This window comes from Oncorhynchus masou, chromosome 29, assembly GCF_036934945.1.
Source record: "Oncorhynchus masou masou isolate Uvic2021 chromosome 29, UVic_Omas_1.1, whole genome shotgun sequence".
Taxonomy (NCBI): domain Eukaryota; kingdom Metazoa; phylum Chordata; class Actinopteri; order Salmoniformes; family Salmonidae; genus Oncorhynchus; species Oncorhynchus masou.
This window is the reverse complement of record NC_088240.1, coordinates 52,163,853-52,185,471: the sequence shown is the minus strand read 5'-3', so window position 1 is coordinate 52,185,471 and position 21,619 is coordinate 52,163,853. Positions and strand designations below refer to the sequence as shown.

General features: G+C 42.0%; 2 protein-coding genes across 5 annotated transcripts in view; one reads left to right on the top strand and one right to left on the bottom strand.

Annotated features, from left to right (window-relative positions):
• Window positions 1-9,981, bottom strand: part of si:dkey-34d22.1 (discoidin, CUB and LCCL domain-containing protein 1) — a 26,651-nt gene extending 16,670 nt beyond the window's left edge. For both annotated transcript variants that reach the window (XM_064945229.1, XM_064945230.1), the window contains exons 1-3: window positions 9,819-9,981; window positions 3,092-3,313; window positions 2,171-2,308 (exon numbers count right to left, since the gene is read on the bottom strand). In XM_064945229.1, coding sequence (XP_064801301.1) covers window positions 2,171-2,308; window positions 3,092-3,313; window positions 9,819-9,918 — 460 coding nt within the window. In that variant the 5' untranslated portion in view covers window positions 9,919-9,981. The remainder of the gene's footprint in view (window positions 1-2,170; window positions 2,309-3,091; window positions 3,314-9,818) is intronic.
• LOC135519965 (glucocorticoid modulatory element-binding protein 1-like) overlaps window positions 8,280-21,619 on the top strand; it is a 27,249-nt gene continuing 13,909 nt past the window's right edge. For 2 of the 3 annotated variants that reach the window (XM_064945233.1, XM_064945231.1), the window contains exon 1: window positions 10,703-10,831. The gene's annotated coding sequence lies outside the window, so the exon portion shown is untranslated. Of the gene's footprint in view, window positions 8,368-10,702; window positions 10,832-21,619 lie in introns of those variants that run through there. The other variant, XM_064945232.1, reaches the window with a different exon arrangement.

The following is a 21,619-nucleotide window of genomic DNA, read 5'->3' as shown; positions in this document are numbered from 1 at the left end:
AGGGATTATGTGTCCCTCTGTCTCCCCCCCAGCGCAGAGTTCTTCTTTGTGGAGAAGAAGGACAAGACCGTGTATCGACTACCGGGGCCTTAATGACATTATGGTTAAAAACTGTTACCCGCTACCACTCATCTCCTCAGCTTTCGAGACTTTCCAGGGAGCGGTCATCTTCTCCAAGTTGGACCTTCCAAACCCCTACCATTAGGTTTGGTTACAGGAAGGAGACGAGTGGAAGACACCCTTTAACAAGACTGGTGGGCACTACTAGTACCTGGTGATAACATTCGGACTGACCAACGCTCCCACAGTGTTCCAGGCCCCTGTCAATGATGTTCTCCGTGACATGTTGAACCGATTTGTGTTTGTCTACCTCGAGGATATCCTAAATTATTCCCGGTCAGCTCAAGAGCATGTCCTCAATGTCCGACAGGTCATCCAGCGTCATCTGGAGAACCAGCTTTTCGTGAAGGCGGGGAGAAATGTGAGTTCCATTGCTCCACCATATCCTTCCGAGGTTACATCATCACTGCAGAGAATATTCAGATGGACCCTGACAAGGTGAGAGGGGTGGTGGATTGGCCTCAACCCACATCCAGAGTGCAGCTGCAACATTTCCTGGTGTTTGCTAACTTCTACCGTCGTTTCATCTGGGGTTACAGCACCCTTGCTTCCCCGCTCTCTGCACTCACCTCTCCCAAGTTTCCATTCTCATGGTCTCCAGCAGCTGACTGGGCGTTCTCAGACCTTCACTACAGCTCCCATCTTAATCCATCTGGACCCGTTCCCTCAGTTTGTAGTGGAGATCGACGCCTAGGATGTTCGGAGTGTGGGCTGTTCTGTCCCAGCGTTCTGCCCAGGACCAGAAGCTGCATCCCTTCGCCTTCCTTTCCCATTGTCTTAACCCCGCTATCGGAAATCGAGAATTATTCACAGTTAAGATGGCATTGGAAGAGTGGAGGCACAGGTTAGAAGGAGCGGAACAAAAGCCGGAACCAAAGCCGCCCATTTTATCCTCCTTCCTAGGTTGCCCTCAGCTAAGGAGACGGCCCAGCTCATGGTGCAGCACGTCTTCCGTAATCCATGGACTTCCCGTCGCCATGGTCAAGACCACCGGACCCCTGCTCCCCGCTACCGTCTTGGGCAGAGGGTATGGCTTTCTACTCGGGATCTGCCCCTCCGGGTGGAGTCCCGCAAACTTTCCCCTCGTTTTATCGGTCCTTTCCCCGTCTCTAAGGTCCTTATCCCCTCTGCTGTTGGCCTGCTGTTGCCCCGCATCCTCTGTATACATCCAACTTTCCATGTATCTAGAATTTAACCCCTGTCTCATAGCCCTTTGTCTCCTGTTTCCTTCACTCCAACACACATACGAACATTGGCGTACAAATTCCATTGGTGTAAACATGTGTGCATACATTAAACTGACTTCATGCCTGTGACTCCATCAACTCTAATGCTGGACTTGAATGCAACTGGGTATGAAATTACAGCATGTTTCCAGTCTCTTTGACACCTCGGTAATGGCTGTTTGTGCCTTTCAACTTGCTTAGCAGCACTTTGGGGGTTACCAGTGATGTAGGTGACGAGCAGAAAAACAACAATTATGATCACAGTGGGTGCTCTTCAGCACTGTTGTTTACATCAATGAGGTAGGGCCACTGTAAAAAAAAAATACAACTTAACCAATTTTAACCAGAGTTGAGTGGCCTTCAAATGGACAATAATTTGAGCTAAGGTGTTCACATTTGTTCACTCAACAAACTCTGCTCAAAGTGAGTGAATATGAAAAAGCTTGTTGAGTAAAATTACAAATTCATGTTAACCCTTGGAAGGCAACACTGTATGTTGGTTCAGCTATATACCCAAATGTTGAGTATTCTGAGCAAACTCACAATCCTATTGCAGCCTGACAATTGTATGTTGAATCAACTTTATTTTTTTCAATTTTTTATTTTTTTACAGTGTGGGTCATTGCTTTCACTGAGAATGTTCCACCGCAGAGCTACTGTGCACATGTGGGGAAATAATATATTATCATCAACATTCTGTGTGTAATGTGATTGTATGATGAATTAATTAAATTAGATGAAGCATTTCCATATGTAGCACAGTTGTATATACAAAGGTAGCTATAGAAATGTGTGTGAGCAGTGTGTGATGAATTGGGCCATACCTGAGTGTTGGTCTGTGGTGTAGGAGAACAGGAACCCTCGGCCTGAGTGATGGGGGCCAGAGTAGAATACTATTGTCACCTCATTGCTGTTTACAGTCACATTTTTCTCTGAGTCTTCAAGCTGTCCACACAGGGGGCCTGTGGACGACAGACAGACAGGACCATACACCACACACACACACACACACACACACACACACACACACACACACACACACACACACACACACACACACACACACACACACACACACACACACACACACACACACACACACACACACACACACACACACAAACATCAGCACAAACATGACCAAGCTGGAGGCCTAGAGGCAGGGCAGTCTGACTTTACACACTATGCTAGTGTGTGGTCTCCTAGTCATGTTTGTGTAGTACTGCAGACCATCCATGCTTGTGTGAACAGATGACATGAAGTGAGCTCCAGAACAGCATGAGGTTGCCCCTGTGGAATCCGCTAATAAAAACAATATAATAAGCAGGGTAACTGAATAGTTACAGCCTCTGGAATTGTCATCTAATATCTAGGAATGACATCATACCCTTGTGCCCACAAGGTATGGCTGGATGCACCGTAGCGGTGTAGAATCGGCAGAGATGCATTGGCAGTGACATTGTGTTATATGCTCTCTGCAGGCTACACTGCATGGCTTTTACTAGTAGCAAAGATAGGTTTTGAATTAACTACTTAACAGAAGAGACAGATCAAATGGTCCATCAGAAGTGGGTGGATTTGTCTTAATGACAAGCATTAATTCAGTCAGTCAGAACTTGAGTGAGAATTCAAAATGTCACTATAAAATAGTTTGTCAATAGCATGTACAGTAAATCCCTTGTAAAAGTAGAGACAAGCACATAGCCAGCCAGGTCTGTGGCCCTGTGTGCACTGGAGAGTCTTACCCAGGCTGGGAGCTCCGTTGTTGGGTGTGATGGTGAGGGAGCCATTCCTGCAGCCCGGACTCCTTTCCACGTCGAAGTCCCCAAAGAGGAGGTGCAGTGTACGTCCCTTCGGAACTCGCAGTCTCCACTTACACCAGGAATCAACAGGGTAGGTCCACGGGTAGTTCTGAGAGGCCAGGGTGCCACTCTCTGTGGCCATCACAGTGTGCCCGCAGCCATTGCCTGAAATATGAAGACAACCAAACTTACAGTTATAACAGTTATTGTACTTGTACATAATACATCTGCCATATATGTAATGGTTTGGTGGCTAATTCCAGGCAAATTATATATCCTAACACTGTGTATGGTAATGTTGCTTTGGCATCCAGGGTAAATCCACAGTAATGTCAAATTTCCACACAAGTACGATAATGGCTATTTCCAGGAAATCCTTGGCCACATGGTGTGTAGGTGTGAGAAGTGAATGAATGCATGACTAGCAGTGTAGGCAGTACGGCGGGGCAGCTGTGGCTTGTTAGCAGAGGGGACGGCCAAGTTCCCCACTGTTTAGTCACAGTACATAACAGGGACTTTCATTAATGATGTTAATATGGTAAGGACACTATTTAGAGCTCTGTTAATTATAGGGCTCCTTTCCCAGACAAAGTGAGTAATAGGAGTCTCCAGGGAGGGAGCACTGAGTGTGCGCAGTAGAGCAGGAGATGTTTACACTCCTGAGATCATAACCGCAAAATGTCCTAAAACAACCAGCTGCTGAAGCAGTCCTCCTCAACAGTTGGACACTGCTTACAGTAAAACAAGATTGAAGGCCCTATGCAAACAAAACTAAGTGGAAAATACTATTATTCAGAGGCAATGAGAAAGTGTGTTTGATTGTGTCATTTGTATCCAAAACTGCAATCATAACTCTTTAACGGGTTAACATGTTTGATTGAACAATACCCTCTGTTTAGCACTCCTTACAGGGGCTAATCCTTAATACTACAGTGTTGAGAAAACTCATCATCCTTCCACTCTGTTTCTATTTCATTTTAACCAATGTTTTCCTGCTAGTTCTCTGTCGTACCTCTTTTTATTGCCCTATTCTTACATTTTTCCTATTTATTTTTAATTTGTATTTTATTTAACCTTTATTTAACTAGGCAAGTCGGTTCAGAATAAAATCTTATTCACAATGAGGGCCTACCACAAAGCAAAAGGCCTACTGCGGGGATGGGGCTTGGATTAAAAATACAAATAAAATACAAATATAGGACAAAACACACATCACGACAAGAGACAAAACAACACTACATAAAGAGAGACCTAAGACAACAACACAGCATGGTCTACCTCTGTGGCTATGACTAACTATTTTTTGTAACGGAAAGAACTCAAATATTTAGCTAGACACATTCTTAATGTGACTGTTTGGATGAGTCAGTGCATTAGGTCATAGAGGTAAGTGCTGAGGGGTTGGCTGGCTGGCTTAAAGTTGTACTGTGGTCAAACCAAGGTCACCCACGCTCCCAGGGTAGACAGAAAGAAGCGCAGTTCTCCCTTGGGTTTAAAATTAAGTTTGCGTGAAGAGTTGGTGGTCTCGGTTACTTTCCACTCACGTCACATACATGTCACATACACGTCACACTGGTTAGCCTTTCCTGTCCGGCTAAGAGACTCTTCCAATCATAGTACATAACAGTCTATCTTTCTTTCTTTCTCCTCTCTCTTGCTTTCTATCTCTCTCTCACGTCTCTCCCCCTTTCTCTAACTATCTCCCATAACTTCTCACCGCTACCGCCCCATTTCCTGTCCCTTAGGATTCACTGGAAATGCCAGCGCGACAAACTGTAGCTGTGGGCAACAGAGCGTGGATCTGTGTCACCATCAAGTCTGCTCGGGAGCAGTATTCCTTGTATTCTGGGGACGTTTTTGGGTTGGCAGGCCGAGCTTCCCCCCTACACTCCTCCCCTCTCACCCGGTCTTTGACCTGGCCTGTCTCATGAAGGTCTTGTCTAGTGGGGCTAAAAAGAGGGTTCTCTCTCTTTTTCCTCAGTGCTTGGGATCAACCTAAGCTTTAACTCATGCGTTATAGCGGTTGGTGTCACGGTTTTCTATAGGCGAAAGAGAGTCAGACCAAAATGCGGCGTGGCTATTACGATCCATGTTTAATGAAACAAAAGTAAACACGAATCAAATACAAAACAACAACCGTAACAAGAAAACCGAAACAGCCTAATACTGGTGCAAACTAATACACGACAGACAAAAGGACAATCACCCACAAAACCCAACACCAAACAGGCTACCTAAATATGGTTCCCAATCAGAGACAATGACTAACACCTGCCTCTGATTGAGAACCATATCAGGCCAAACACAGAAACAGACAAACTAGACACACAACATAGAATGCCCACTCAGATCACACCCTGACCACACAAAACATATAAACATACAAAGCAAACTATGGTCAGGGAGTGACAGTTGGTTGTTCCATGGAGTGAATAGTCTACACCCTGGCATTCCTGCTACTGGCCCATATGAGCGTCCTGCTTTTAGGTCTCTCTTGACAAACTGGGCTTTTCCGTCTCAGACATATAATCAAGCGTTTAGATTATGATGGATATCCTTCTGAAAACCCTCACCTTCAGGGGCAGAAAACCCAAAAGTAATAACACAAGGGTTTTCCTTTATTTTGATTATTTCCTACATTGTAGAATAATAGTGAAGACATCAAAACTATGACATAACACATATGGAATCATGTAGTAACCAAAAAAGTGTTTTATATTTGAGATTCTTCAAATAGCCACCCTTTGCCTTGATGAGCTTGACCAGCTTCACCTGGAATGCTTTTCCAACAGTCTTGAAGGAGTTCCCACATATGCTGAGCACTTGTTGGCTGCTTTTCCTTCACTCTGTGGTCTGACTCATTCCAAACCATCTCAATTTGGTTGAGGTCGGGTGATTGTGGAGGCCAGGTCATCTGATGCATTACTCCATCACTCTCCTTATTGGTAGAATAGCCCTTACACAGCCTGGAGGTGTGTTGGTTCATTATCCTGTTGAAAAACAAATGATAGTCCCACTAAGCCCAAACAAGATGGCATATCGCAGCAGAATGCTGTGGTAGCCATGCTGGTTAAGTGTGCCTTGAATTCTAAATAAATCACTGACATTGTCACCAGCAAAGCACCCCCACACCATAACGCCTCCTTCTGCTTTACGGTGGGAAATAAACATGCAGAGATCATCCGTTCACCATCTCATCCGTCTCACAGATACGGCGGTTGGAACCAAAAATCTACAATTTGAACTCCAGACCAAAGGACAAATTACCACCGATCAAATGTCCATTGCTCGTTTCTTGGCCCAAGCAAGTCTCTTCTTCTTTTTGGTGTACTTTAGTAGTGGTTTCTTTGCAGTAATTCGACCATGAAAGGCCTGATTCACACAGTCTCCTCTGAACAGTTGATGTTGAGATGTGTCTGTTACTTGAACTCCGTGAAGCCCTTATTTGGGCTGCAATCTCTGAGGCTGGTAACTCTAATGTACTTATCCTCTACAGCAAGAGGTAACTATGGGTCTTCCATTCCTGTGGCGGACCTCATGAGAACCAGTTTCATCAAACCGCTTGATGGTTTTTGCAACTGCACTTGAAGAAAGGCCCATTCCTCCTGACAGCTGGTGTAACTGAGTCAGGTTTTTAAGGCCTATTTGCACGCTTTTCAGTGCTGCTACAAATTTTCTATAGGATTGATGTCAGGGCTTTGTGGTCAGGGCATTGTGATGGCCACTCCAATACCTTGACTTTGTTGTCCTTAAGCCATTTTGCCACAACTTTAGAAATATGCTTTGGGTCATTGTCCATTTGGAAGACTCATTTGCGACCAAGCTTTAACTTTCTGACTGATAACTTGAGATGTTGCTTCAATATAGGCACATAATTTTCCATCCTCATGAAGCCATCCATTTTGTGAAGTGCACCAGTCCCTCCTGCAGCAAAGCACTCCCACAACATGATGCGGCCAGCCCCATGCTTCACGTTTGGGATGGTGTTCTTTAGCTTGCAAGCATCCCCCTTTTTCCTCCAAACATAACAATGGTCATTATGGCCAGACAGTTCTATTTTTGTTTCTTCCGACCAAGGGACATTTCTCCAAAAAGTACGACCTTTGTCCCCATGTGCAGTTGCAAACCGTAGTCTGGCTTTTTTATGGAGGTTTTGGAGCAGTGGCTTCTTCCTTACTGAGCGGCCTTTCAGGTTGTGTCAATATAGGACTTGTTTTACTCTGGATATAGATACTTTTGCAACTGTTTCCTCCAGTATCTTCACAAGGTCCTTTGCTGTTGTTCTGGGATTGATTTGCACTTTTCGCACCAAAGTACGTTCATCTCTAGAGGACAGAACGTTTCTCCTTCCTGAGCGGTATGACAGCTAGCTGCGTAGTCCCTGCCTTGAAAGACATCCACAAATAAACCTCCAATTGACTCAAATTATGTCAATTAGCCTATCAGAAGCTTCTAATGCCATGACATAATTTTCTGGAATTTTCCAAGCTGTTTAAAGGCACAGTCAAATTAGTGTATGTAAACTTCTGACCCACTGGAATGGTGATACAGTGAATTGTAAGTGAAATAATCTGTCTGTAAACAATTGTTGTAAAAATGACTTGCACAAAGTAGATGTCCTAACCAACTTGCCAAAACTATAGTTTGTTAAGAAGAAATTTGTGGAGTGGTTGAAAAGCGAGTTTTAATGACTCCAACCTAAGTGTACGTAAACTTCCGACTTCAATTGTATGTGTTATTCCATAGTTGTGATGTCTTCTCTATTATTCTACAATGTAGAAAATTGTAAAAAATAAAAAAAACCTTGAATGAGTAGGTGTTCTAAAACTTTTGACCGGTAGTGTAGTAATAACTGGACAGATGATAGTTGTAGTCAATCATTAGCTCTGTTTTGGACCAAAATGGTATTGACATCTTTGGGGGATTTGCAGGCAGGCCCTCACAGGTCTGTACTATGAGACTTGCTGTTTAGCAGTGTAATCTGTCACTACACAATACTGCCTTGTCAATCAGAGCATGACAACACACACTGAGTTATTCATTGACCAGGAGAGGATTGATATGTTTTTTTCTTGTACATTTGTCTCTTGCTTCTCTCTGGTGCCAAAGTGATTCAGAGGAAGAAATGTACCATGAATTGGTCATCTTCCTCTGTGACGATACTAAATCCCCAGCAGCAAAACAAAATGTGTCAAGAGAGCTCTGGATGGACATTCAGAGTAAGTTTCCATATATGTGTTATTCATGTTGACCCCTGCCTGATTGTGAAATACCATGTCAACACAAGGGGTACACTCTCTTATTGTTGCATGTCTTCCTGCAAGTCTTCTTGTGGGGAATAGTGGGGGAAAAAATATGTATATATGTTTTGTCACATACACCAGGTGCAATTAAATGTGTTGTTTTATAGGGTCAGCCGCAGTAGTACAGTGCCCCTGGAACAAATTATAGTTATGTTTCTTGCTCAAGGGCACATCGACAGATTTTTCACCTTGTCGGCTTGGGTATTCAAACCAGCGTGCTTTCGGTTACTGGCCCTGGCACTCATAGGTAAACACAGATGAGAGTTCACTATCTGCAATGGAATGCCACCATGACATCACAGATTACCTTTGAACTATCGGGATTGTTTGCTCCAGACAGTCCCAAAGATATTTGTGGCTTTGGTTTGATCCACCCCATGTGTTGGAAGAGAGTTATTCACAGGAGCACTGAGCCTTATATTCATTTAAACCCTATCAAAGCTAGTGTTGTCGACTACTTGCATGCACCCCTTTTGCTGAAGTCAACTGTGTGTGTGACAGGGTTTTTGCATAAAATATTTACTCTTGGAAATGATTTGAAAGGATGCTCAGCAATGGAAAGGATGCTCAGTTTGTCGTAAATACTTGGAATGACTAACACAAGCAGAACAGCTCCAAACGAGGATGTGTACACACACCTCACCCTTGCCAATAAGAGTGAGTTACCAAAGAAGGGCAGTGTACCTTTATCAATACAACAGCTACCTTGTTTATGAGGACTTTTATAAGAATTAAACTCATGCATCAGGGTAGCCTAGTGGTTAGAGTGTTGGACTAGTATCCGGAAGGTTGCAAGTTCAAACCCCCGAGCTGACAAGGTCGTTCTGCCCCTGAACAGTCAGTTAACACACTGTTCCTAGGCCATCATTGAAAAAAAGAATTTGTTCTTAACTGATTTGCCTAGATAAATAAAGGTTAAAGAAATAATAATCCGGTTGATCAATAATCTAAGATATATATACCTTCTGAACTGGACTGGAAATTGCAGCAGGAGCACATTGTCTATTTATGTCACCAATAGCCACTTTAGAAAATGTCAAACGGTTTCAAATGTGGACAACGTGTGTAGCCCTCAGCCAACAAAAAAAAATGAATTAGAAAGTGATGACAATATCTTCAATATTAAACTCAGTTTACAGTACCAACTAAATTCCACAACTTTTATTATATAAACATAATAGCCTACAATTTATAGAGTTATTTCATAATTATCCAGTCAAGGCTCAGAGTAATTATCTCAATGAAAATATCGTAAGCGATTTATAAAAAGGATAGCTAGTCTAATATCTTTGGTTGTTTATTGCTCTACATATATTATACTATACTGTACATTGACGAGGACATGCACAAGGGAATAAAAAGCTTACCCTCCTGTCCGTTGACAATTATAAACACGACACTAAAGACGATCCAAAAACTGCCCAAATAATTCACAGCATCTCTAATCTGTCCAGGTTTCAAGAACATGATTTCCGCGGATAAATGCAAGGAGTAAACCCTCAAACCCCGGGATAACACTACTCAGTTCACTTCTGCAGAAATTACTAAATTACGAGGCATCGAATATTTACGATTGGGCACAGGGAGACGAACTGAGATCTCATTGGCTTCCAGATGTGTCAATTAAATCACTTCAAGAATCGCTTTCCCAAATAAGGGGGTCTTGCTAGATGTGGACACATAAATGCTGATCTAAGGTCAGTATAACTTGTTATTTCATGTCGACGAGGGGGATACGCTGGTCCTAGACCCGTGCTTAGTGACAACCACCCCCTAAAACTTTAAATGACTTGAGTTGTGCAAAATGCATAAGAGCAGGTGAGCATACATTCCCTATATTTTCTGAGTTTAATTGAGTGCTAATAATTTATTAGGCTATGGGTTGAGCCCATAGCCTAATAAAACTATGTGCGCTCTATGATTAGCCTACTGTACACAACTGTAAAAGTCCGCTACCCTTTGCTACAACGTGTGCATTGATTTCTAAATATTTATTATGCTAAATAATTTTACACGCTCAACAAACATCACTTATTGCATGCAAATAATATAGGTGTATTATAACAACACTCCTTTAGTGGCCTAATGACATACGCGCGGTCAAATAAAACAGTATGTATATTTGTTGTGAGCTATTCTAGTCATTTAGCTTTAACCTTCTCTAAACCATTCCGTGGTGCTCAAGCAAGCGGTGCACTCCTAGTAGAGCAGTTTGACCGATATACACATCGCGTGCGAACAACCGCTTCTCGTGACAGTAGGACAGATGCTTCTCACAGGCAAATACTGCCTTCGTTGCAGGAAGTGTAGCGAAGCAGCAGTACAGCGCATGTTCTGAGAACTCTCTGCAAGCAAATGATGAATTCTCTGCAGTGAAACGGTAAGGAAAAACACAGAGTATTCAGTTAAAATAATATTTGATAATTTCTGATTGGTTTACGTTGTGTTTTCGTTTGCCTAGTCTGGAATGGTGTGTACTATGTACACATTGGTTGGTTGTGTGCGTGCCGCCGCACCAACATAACGTCAGTTTGAGTGGGTGAAGGAGGGAGAGAGGCACGCAAGTGCCGAAGTGGTTTATGCGCTGGGAATACTGGCTAAGATCTCTGAAACCTTTGTTGGTGTTTTATAGTGGATCAACTTCGGATTTTCCTAATTTTTGAATAACTTGGGTGTCTTTTTTTTGATAGGGTTTAATTCCTTTTATTAACCACTTTTCCATCCACAGTTGTTGTCCGATATCATAGACTCAATCATAGAACTGTTTCTAATACTTTTCAGAAAATTTTATGGATTAATGTACCATTACACTATCTATGGATTGGATTGGAAGCATCTATCTTTACTGTACCATTTTTTATAATGCACCCCTCCAAACCTACAGTGCATTCGGAAAGTATTCAGATCCCTTGACCTTTTCCACATTTTGTTACGTTACAGCCTTATTCTAAAACGGATTAAACTATTTTATACACACAAAACCCCATAATGACAAATCAAAAACAGTTTTTTTTTAATTTAGCAAATGTATAACAAATAAAAAACAGAAATACCTTATTTACGTAAGTATTCAGACCCTTTGCTATGAGACTCAAAATTGAGCTCAGGTGCATCCTGTTTCCATTGATCATCCTTGAGATGTTTCTACATCTTGATTGGAGTCCACCTGTGGTAAATTCAATTAATTGTACATGGTTTGGAAAGGCACACACATGTCTATATAAGGTCCCACAGTTGATAATGCATATCAGAGCAAAAACCAAGGCATGAGTTCGAAGGAATTATCCGTAGAGCTCCGAGGCAGGAGTGTTGAGGCACAGATCTGGGGAAGGGTACCAAAAAGTGAAGGTCCCCACAGCATTGAAGGTCCCCACGAACACAGTGGCCTCCATCATTCTTACATGGAAGAAGTTTGGAACCACCAAGACTCTTCTTAGAGCTGGCCACCTGGCCAAACGGAGCAATCGGGGGAGAAGGCCCTTGGTCAGGGAGGTGACCAAGAACCCGATGCCAGAACTACAATTCCTCTGTGGAGATGGAAGAAACTTCTCGAAGGACAACCATCTCTGCAGCACTCCACCAATAAGGCCTTTATGATAGAATGGCCAGACGGAAGCCACTCCTCAGTAAAAGGCACATGACAGCCCGCTTGGAGTTTGCCAAAAGACACCTGAAGAATCTCAAGACAATGAGAAACAAGATTCTCTTGTCTGATGAAACCAAGATTGAACTATTTGGCCTGAATGCCAAGCAACACATCTGGAGGAAACGCATCATGATGTGGAGCTGTTTTTCAGGGGCAGGGACTGGCAGACTAATCGGGATCGAGGGAAAGATGAACGAAGCAAAGTACAGAAAGATCCTTAAATAAAACCTGCTCCATGCTCAGGACCTCATACTTGGTGAATGTTCACCTTCCAACAGGACAACGACCCTAAGCACACAGCCAAGACAATGCTAACCCTAACTCTAATTTGTTCTTGCTTGGGGACAAATCTCTGAATGTCCTTGAGTGGCCCAGCCAGAGCCCGGACTTGAACCCGATCGAACATCTCTGAGAGACCTGAATATAGCCGTGCACCGACGCTCCTCATCCAACCTGACAGAGCTTGAGAGGATCTGCAGAGAAGAATGGGAGAATCTCCCCAAATACAGTTGTGCCAAGCTTGTAGCGTCATACCCAAGAAGACTCGAAGCTGTTATCGCTGCCAAAGGTGCTTCAAAAAAGTACTGAGTAAAGGGTCTGAATACTTATGTAAATGTTATTTGTTATTTGTTTATTTTATTTTTTTATAAATTTGAAACATTTCTAAAAACCAGTTTTTGCTTTGTCATTGTGGGGTATTGTGTGTAGATTGAAGGGCAAAAACAATTTGATACATTTTAGAATAAGACTGTAATATAACAAAATGTTGAATGTCTGAATACTTGCATATGTGATAATGGCATTTATCCTATAATGGAGACTAAATTAAAGGACTGATTCAAATTCTTTGTCAGCAAACTCAATGGATTAATGTTTTCAACTACTCTTCTATCAAGTTATGTATTAGAAGCATATTTACTGTACCATTTACAAAATCCACTCCTCCAAACCTAATTACATCACACACAACAATGGCATTTTTCCCATGTTAAAGAATAAATTAAAGGGCCGTTTCATATACTTTGTGATCAAACTCAATGGATTAATGTAGTACAACTACTCCACTATCTATGTTATGATCTAGAGTAATTTTTACTGTACCATTTTGAAAATGCACTCCTCCAAACTACTTATACGACAAAATGGCATTTGCAGTTCCTTCAGAAAGCTTTCAAACCCCTTGACTTATTCAACATTTTGCTGTTATTTTACCTTTATTTAACCAGGCAAGTCAGTTAAGAACACATTCTTATTTTCAATGACAGCCTAGGAACAGTGGGTTAACTGCCTGTTCAGGGTCAGAATGACAGATTTGTACCTTGTCAGCTCAGGTGTTTTGAACTTGCAACCTTCTGATTACTAGTCCAACTCTCTAACCACTAGGCTAACCTGACGCCCGATTTAAAAATGTATTAAATAAATACCACATAGTAAAAAAGTGAACATTTGTTTTTTAGAAATGTTTGCACATTTATTGAAAATGAAATACAGAAATATCTAATTTACTTAAGTATTCACACCCCTGAGTCAGTACTTTATGTAAGCACCTTTGGCAGCGATTACAGCTGTGAGTCTTTCTGGATGAGTCTCTAAGAGCTTTCCACACCTGGATTGTGCTACATTTGCCCATTATTCTTTAAAAAATTATTCAAATTTGTTGTTGGTCATTGCTAGACAAACATTTTCTAGTCTTGCCATATATTTTTAGGTAGATTTATGTCAAAACTGTAACTCGGCCTCTCAGTAACATTTATTGTCTTCTTGGTGAGCAACTCCAGGGTAGATCTGGCCTTGTGTTTTAAGTTATTGTCCTGCTGCAAGGTGCATTCATCTCCCATCTCCCAGTGTCAATTTTATGTATAGAGCACACTTCGGACAAAACTGAATTACATTTTTTCCTCCTGGTTGGCAATGTTGCAAACTATACTGAACAAAAATCTAAACGCAACATGTAAAGTGTTTGTCCCATGTTTCATGAGCTGAAATAAAAGATCTCAGACATTTTCCATATGCACAAAAGCTTATTTCTCAAAGAAAATATATAGTTTACATTACTGCTAGTAAGAATTGTCCTTTGCCAAGATAATCCATCCACCTGACAGGTGTGGCATATCAAGAAGTTGATTAAACAGCATGATCATTACACCGGTGCACCTTGTGCTGGGGACACTGAAAGAACACTCCAAAATGTGCAGATTGTCACACAACACAATTGGCATGCTGACTGCAGGGATGTCCACCAGAGCTGTTGCCAGATAATTGAATGCTCATTTCTCTACCATAAGCCGCCTCCAACATAATTTTTGAGAATTTGGCCGGCCTCACAACTGCAGACCACGTGTAACCACGCCAGCCCAGGACCTCCAAATCCAGCTTCATCACCTGCGGGATCGTCTGAGACCAACCACAGCTGACGAAAGTGTGGGTTTGAACAACCAAAGAATATCTGCACAAACTGTCAGAAACTGTCTGTGTGTCCGTTGTCCTCACTCGTTGTCCTCACCAGGGTATTGACCTGACTGCAGTTAGGCGTCATAACCGACTACAGTGAGCAACTGCTCATCTTTCTATGGCCACTGGCATGCTGGAGAAGTGTGCTCTTCACGGATGAATCCCAGTACAGGGCAGATGGCAGACCGCGTGTATGGCATCGTGTGGTTTGCTGATGTCAACGTTGTGAACAGAGTGCACCATGATGGGGTTATGGTATAGGCAGGCATAAGCTACAGACAATGAACACAATTGCATTTTATCAATGGCAATTTTAATACACAGAGGTCCTGAGGTCCTGACGAGATCCTGAGGCCCATTGTCGTGCCATTCATCCGCCGCCATAACCTCATGTTTCAGTATAATAATGCACGGCCCCATGTCGCAAGGATCTGTACACAATTCCTAGAAGCTGAAAATGTCCCAGTTGTTCCATGGCCTGCATACTCACCAGACGTGTCACCCATTGAGCATGTTTGGGATGCTCTAGATTGACGTGTACGACATTGTGTTCCAATTCCTGCCAATATCCAGCAATTTTGCAGAGCCATCGAAGAGGAGTGGGACAACATTCCACAGACCACAATCAACAGCCTGATCATCTCAATGTGAAGAATAGAGTTGCATGAAGCAAATGGTGGTCAAACCAGATACTGACTGGTTTTCTGATCCACGCCAGTCATGTGAAATCCATAGGTGAGGGCCTAATGAATTTATTTCAATTGACTGATTTCCTTATATGAACTGTAATTCATTAAAATCTTTGAAATTGTTTCATGTTGCATTTATATTTTTGTTCAATATACATTCAGATGATAACTTAATTACAGATAATGTAAACATAAAAAGAAAACTTTCAAGCTGCAGTTGAAGAGCAATATCTTTCTACAATTGATTTGTAGTAATGGAGGCTGCATAACAAAGAATGTTTGCACTGCATTGATTGGCCTACATTCAATATTTTCACTTGTACTAAAGATAAGCTTTTACTTTTGATATTACCTGTTGTCATGGTTGTGTAACGGATGTGAAACGGCTAGCTTAGTTAGCGGTGTGCGCTAAATAGCGTTTCAATCGGTGACGTCACTTGCTCTGAGACCTTGAAGTAGTAGTTACCCTTGCTCTGCTAGGGCCGCGGTTTTTGTGGAGCGATGGGTAACGATGCTTCGAGGGTGACCATTGTTGATGTGTGCAGAAGGTCCCGGGTATGGGCGAGGGGACGGTTTAAAATTATACTGTTGCAATCTTCCAATTGAAAGCTTTTGAGATAAGAGGAATTGCTCTTATCAGCAACTATCACCTTCTACCACAAGACAATGCCTCTCAGGCGATAGTGTGGTTCGACCCTCTTTAGGGATTGAGATTCCACGTAACTATGATTGTATTTGGATGTCATGAAATAGGTCAGAAATAAAGTCTTGCAGCAAAGAAACATCTAAGCACTTCATAAAGGCTATATAATTGGATTAAAATCGTATTCTGAATAATAAAGCCATGATTAGATTTTATAATGATTCTAACCTATTGTCTAATATTATAATAACAAAACATGAACATCTATGTTACCCATATCTATGTTATGGACTGGAAGCTATTTTACTGTACCATACTTACATCGCATAGGCAATAATGGCATTCAACTTTTTGGGCGACCAGACCAAATTCACATAGAAATGTGGCTTATACTGTAGATCTGTCATTGTCGTTGAATGCAAGTCTAAGAAGCTGTAGTTATATGTGTTGTATTTCTATGCTTCCCTTTTCATTTTTGTGTCTTGAGTCGGTTTTGTACACCAGCTTCATATTTTTGATTATGGAAAACATATTCCACTGTGGTTTAGATGGTACAATGATTCTCTACACTATATTTGCTTGCTTTGTCATATAAACTGAAATTAGGCAAACTATTAGAATTTTAGCAACCAGGAAATGGCGGAGCGATTTCTCCATAGTGCATTTCTATGCTTCAGGCGTAAAATATTATGCTCTGTTCGAGGCATAATAAATAAATCAAATTTAACATCCCCATCAATATCTGTCTGCTTAAGCTAGATATCTGTTGTTTTGCATGGGCTGGGTTTCCAAATGCCGATTTCGACTTTCTGCATTTGCCGTGGAAGGTGGCAGAGCTACAGCGGTGTTTGTCAGGCCAGGAGACATCTCGAAAATCCGTCTTCTAACAAAACCGTCTGTAGTGTCCAAACGGTTTGTCCTACAAATTAACATGACCCCTCAATGGAAAGATTACTCTCACGATGGTGTTTTGCTCTACGAGTGTCACGATACGCGTATGAAGGTAACCTGTTACCTGAAAAATGTATGGAAGTGAATAGGGCATGTCCACGTCAAAGGTATACAGGTAATACCACGGTCAAATGTATTTGATTTTTCCCCCTAAGCTTTCTTAGATTTTAGATATAGGACAGACACTTAAGAACATACTTTCTTTTGATTACATTTTTGACTATCTGTTTTTCCATGTATGAATCTGTTATTCAATGCATTTCTATGGGCTAGTAGTGGCAAGGCCAAATTCTATGTTTCATCAAATATACATTTACATTTAAGTCATTTGGCAGACGCTCTTATCCAGAGCGACTTACAAATTGGTGAATTCACCTTATGACATCCAGTGGAACAGCCACTTTACAATAGTGCATCTAAATCATTTAAGGGGGGTGAGAAGGATTACTTTATCCTATCCTAGGTATTCCTTAAAGAGGTGGGGTTTCAGGTGTCTCCGGAAGGTGGTGATTGACTCCGCTGTCCTGGCGTCGTGAGGGAGTTTGTTCCACCATTGGGGGGCCAGAGCAGCGAACAGTTTTGACTGGGCTGAGCGGGAACTGTACTTCCTCAGTGGTAGGGAGGCGAGCAGGCCAGAGGTGGATGAACGCAGTGCCCTTGTTTGGGTGTAGGGCCTGATCAGAGCCTGGAGGTACTGCGGTGCCGTTCCCCTCACAGCTCCGTAGGCAAGCACCATGGTCTTGTAGCGGATGCGAGCTTCAACTGGAAGCCAGTGGAGAGAGCGGAGGAGCGGGGTGACGTGAGAGAACTTGGGAAGGTTGAACACCAGACGGGCTGCGGCGTTCTGGATGAGTTGTAGGGGTTTAATGGCACAGGCAGGGAGCCCAGCCAACAGCGAGTTGCAGTAATCCAGACGGGAGATGACAAGTGCCTGGATTAGGACCTGCGCCGCTTCCTGTGTGAGGCAGGGTCGTACTCTGCGGATGTTGTAGAGCATGAACCTACAGGAACGGGCCACCGCCTTGATGTTAGTTGAGAACGACAGGGTGTTGTCCAGGATCACGCCAAGGTTCTTAGCGCTCTGGGAGGAGGACACAATGGAGTTGTCAACCGTGATGGCGAGATCATGGAACGGGCAGTCCTTCCCCGGGAGGAAGAGCAGCTCCGTCTTGCCGAGGTTCAGCTTGAGGTGGTGATCCATCATCCACACTGATATGTCTGCCAGACATGCAGAGATGCGATTCGCCACCTGGTCATCAGAAGGGGGAAAGGAGAAGATTAATTGTGTGTCGTCTGCATAGCAATGATAGGAGAGACCATGTGAGGTTATGACAGAGCCAAGTGACTTGGTGTATAGCGAGAATAGGAGAGGGCCTAGAACAGAGCCCTGGGGGACACCAGTGGTGAGAGCGCGTGGTGAGGAGACAGATTCTCGCCACGCCACCTGGTAGGAGCGACCTGTCAGGTAGGACGCAATCCAAGCGTGGGCCGCGCCGGAGATGCCCAACTCGGAGAGGGTGGAGAGGAGGATCTGATGGTTCACAGTATCGAAGGCAGCCGATAGGTCTAGAAGGATGAGAGCAGAGGAGAGAGAGTTAGCTTTAGCAGTATATATATACAATACCAGTCAAAAGTTTGGACACATTGTAGAATAATAGTGAAGACATCAAAACTATGAAATAACACATGTGGAATCATGTAGTAAACAACATTTTTTTAAACAAATAAAATTGTATATTCTTCAATGTAGCCACCTGTTAATTGAAATGCATTCTGTCATCAAAGCACAGGGTGGCTACTTTGAAGAATCTCAAATTTCAAATATATTCTGATTTGTTTACCACTTTTTCGGTTACTAAATGATGTGTTATTTCATAGTTTTGATGTCTTCACTATTATTATTCAATGTGTAAAATAGTAAAAATAAAGAAAAACCCTTGAATGAGTAGGTGTGTCCAAACTTTTGACTGGTACTGTATATATTTGATGAAACATTGAATTTGGCCTTACACGGTGCATCTGTGTAATGATCATGCTGTTTAATCAGCCTCTTGATATGCCACACCAGTCAGATGGATGGATTATCTTGGCAAACAAGAAATACTCACTAACAGGAATGTAAACAAATTTGTGCACAACATTTGAGAGAAATACACTTTTTGTTCATATGGAACATTTCTGGGATCTTTTATTTCAGCTCATGAAACATGGGACCAACACTTTAGATGTTGCGTTTATATTTTTGTTCACTGTAATATGGGCTACTTTTATGTACAGTGTGTGTACTTACATTGTTAGTACCATTGCTACGTTTACCAGCTAGAAATATTGTAATCAGATTACATATATTTTTGAAAAACTAGATGATTATTTCGAGGATTACTTTTACATTCAGAAAGGATGTTTGCGAAAAAAATATATTTCACTCTTCTCTGTTTTCTCAATGACAATCAAATCAGTATTGAACAAAGGCACAAATTTAAGTTTGTTCCAACTGATTGAGTCTGACCACAGATCAGAGACCACTATGATGACACACCAAATGTGTTTGATGGATGGCGGGAAAAGAGCAGGAACAGGCTTTGGTAGGCTACAGTCCAAGCTATGTCTTGCATTGGTGCTACAGCTGTCGGCATCCAAAGATTATCCAACTTGAATAAACGCTTGGAAGTAAGGATGACAGAAGTTCTGTCGTCTACGGTGATACGGATATCACTTATTATTGATATCTACATGGCGCGTTGATGTGAATCACACTGCTGCTCTCTCATTTAGCTATTTGCGCCTCATGGATTGTGGTTGTTGTGGATAGCTGTTCACAAATCTAAATGGGTATCTGAACCCAAAAATGGTTGAAGTTTAAGCTACCTGTCAATCATTGTTTTTGAAACTAGTGGACAGCCAGTGGAAAATGCGCTCTTGCAACAGCTGCATAGTGCGGATCCCAGCCTAAAGAATAAAAGTTTTTTTAAAGTGTTCAATCTAATTCATGCTGATTAAAACTAAATATCCATAGGCCAAATGGACACATGCTCAAACTCGCACACTTTTGAAAAGACGTAAAGGGGCAGTTTGTGGTTAATACATCAATTTTAGGATTTATAAATTATATTAGTGTAAAGATAGAATTTAATTGTATTATTATATGTAGTAAAAAGTGAGGGGTTAGAAGAATCCTACATAAACAACCCATAAAGTAAAATTTTACATCCGTGTATGGCCAGCTATGTAAACTTTAACATTGATTTATCCTGCAATAGATGTAGTTCAATTGGTAACATACATTTTTGTCTTCTTCTAATTCTTCTTAAGGGGAAAGTAAATTAAAAGTAATGGAACGCAATCAGATTACGTTACTGAGTTTGGGTAATCCAAAAGTTACGTTACTGATTACAGGTAACTTACAGGTAAATTACTTTACTGGACAGGTAACTAGTAACTGTTAACGGATTTGATTTAGAAAGTAACCTACCCGACCCTGGTTAATACAGTAGGTAATCTCAGCACCCAGAATAACCAATGAGAGACTACACTGTCTGCTACTTATGTAGGAACCTAGAATGCATGATTTTAGCACCACATGCAATTAAGTGGAAATGTTGTTTTCTCTACTTCTTACAAACCATTCCGAAGTTAGGGAAAGAACAATTCAACTTGTTGAAGCCTGTCAGTCTGTTTTTGTTAACCCCTATTTATATATATATATATTTTACTAGGAATGGCTCATAACCTTCATGCAAAATACTTTTTGTCAGATGATAAATTATTTGATTACATGAGAAGAAATCCCACTCAGAACCATTTGTGCCATAAATTCAATATGGATCTATTCTCAATAGCTACTATTGCATGTCAGGACCTACAGTACTATTTAGGACTAGCGTAACATGGACCTCTATACAGTATGCTGAAAAGCATCAGTGTGTGTGTGCGTGTCTGTGCGTGTGTGTGTGTGAATGCGTGCATGGGGTGGCAGGTAGCCTAGTCGTTAGAGCATTGGGCCAGTAACCGAAAGGTTGCTAGAGCGAATCCCCGAAATGACAAGGTAAAAATATGTAGTTCTGCTCCTGAACAAGGCAGTTAACCCATTGTTCCCCGTTAGGCAGTAATTGTAAATAATAATTTGTTCTTAACTGACTTGCCTGGTTAAATAAAGGTTCAATTAAAATATATATACTGTATATATGCCCATAAAAATGCCTGTCCTGTCACGCCCTGGTCGAAGTATATTGTGTTGGTCTGCATTTATTTGGTCAGGCCAGGGTGTGACATGGGTTTTTTGTGGTGTGTTTTGTCTTGGGGGTGTATAGCATAGTCTATGGCTGCCTGAGGCGGTTCTCAATCAGAGTCAGGTGATTATCGTTGTCTCTGATTGGGAACCATATTTAGGCAGCCATATTCTTTAAGTATTTCATGGGTGATTGTTCCTGTCTCTGTGTTATTTTGCACCAGTATAGGCTCAGTCACTTCGGTTTTTCTTTTTTTCCTTGTTTTGGAAGAGAAGAGAATGAGCGCCATTCTCCTTGCGGAGATGGTGCAAAATACGTCAACACGGTCGGTCCCTGGGATTGGGCTGGCCAACACGATTCGGTTTGCTTGGAAGGAAAAGGAGTTGGAGCCTTTAGGACGGGAAACTTTTGGAAGGATAATATTGATGGGGATTCTAAAGCTGACGGTGAAGGACGTGTTTTGTTTCCAAGGCAACTCGTTGGAGGGAGCATACGACGTGGCACTATATACAGAGGAGAAACACGATGATATCCTGAGAAGGGCAAGAGCAGTGGGAGG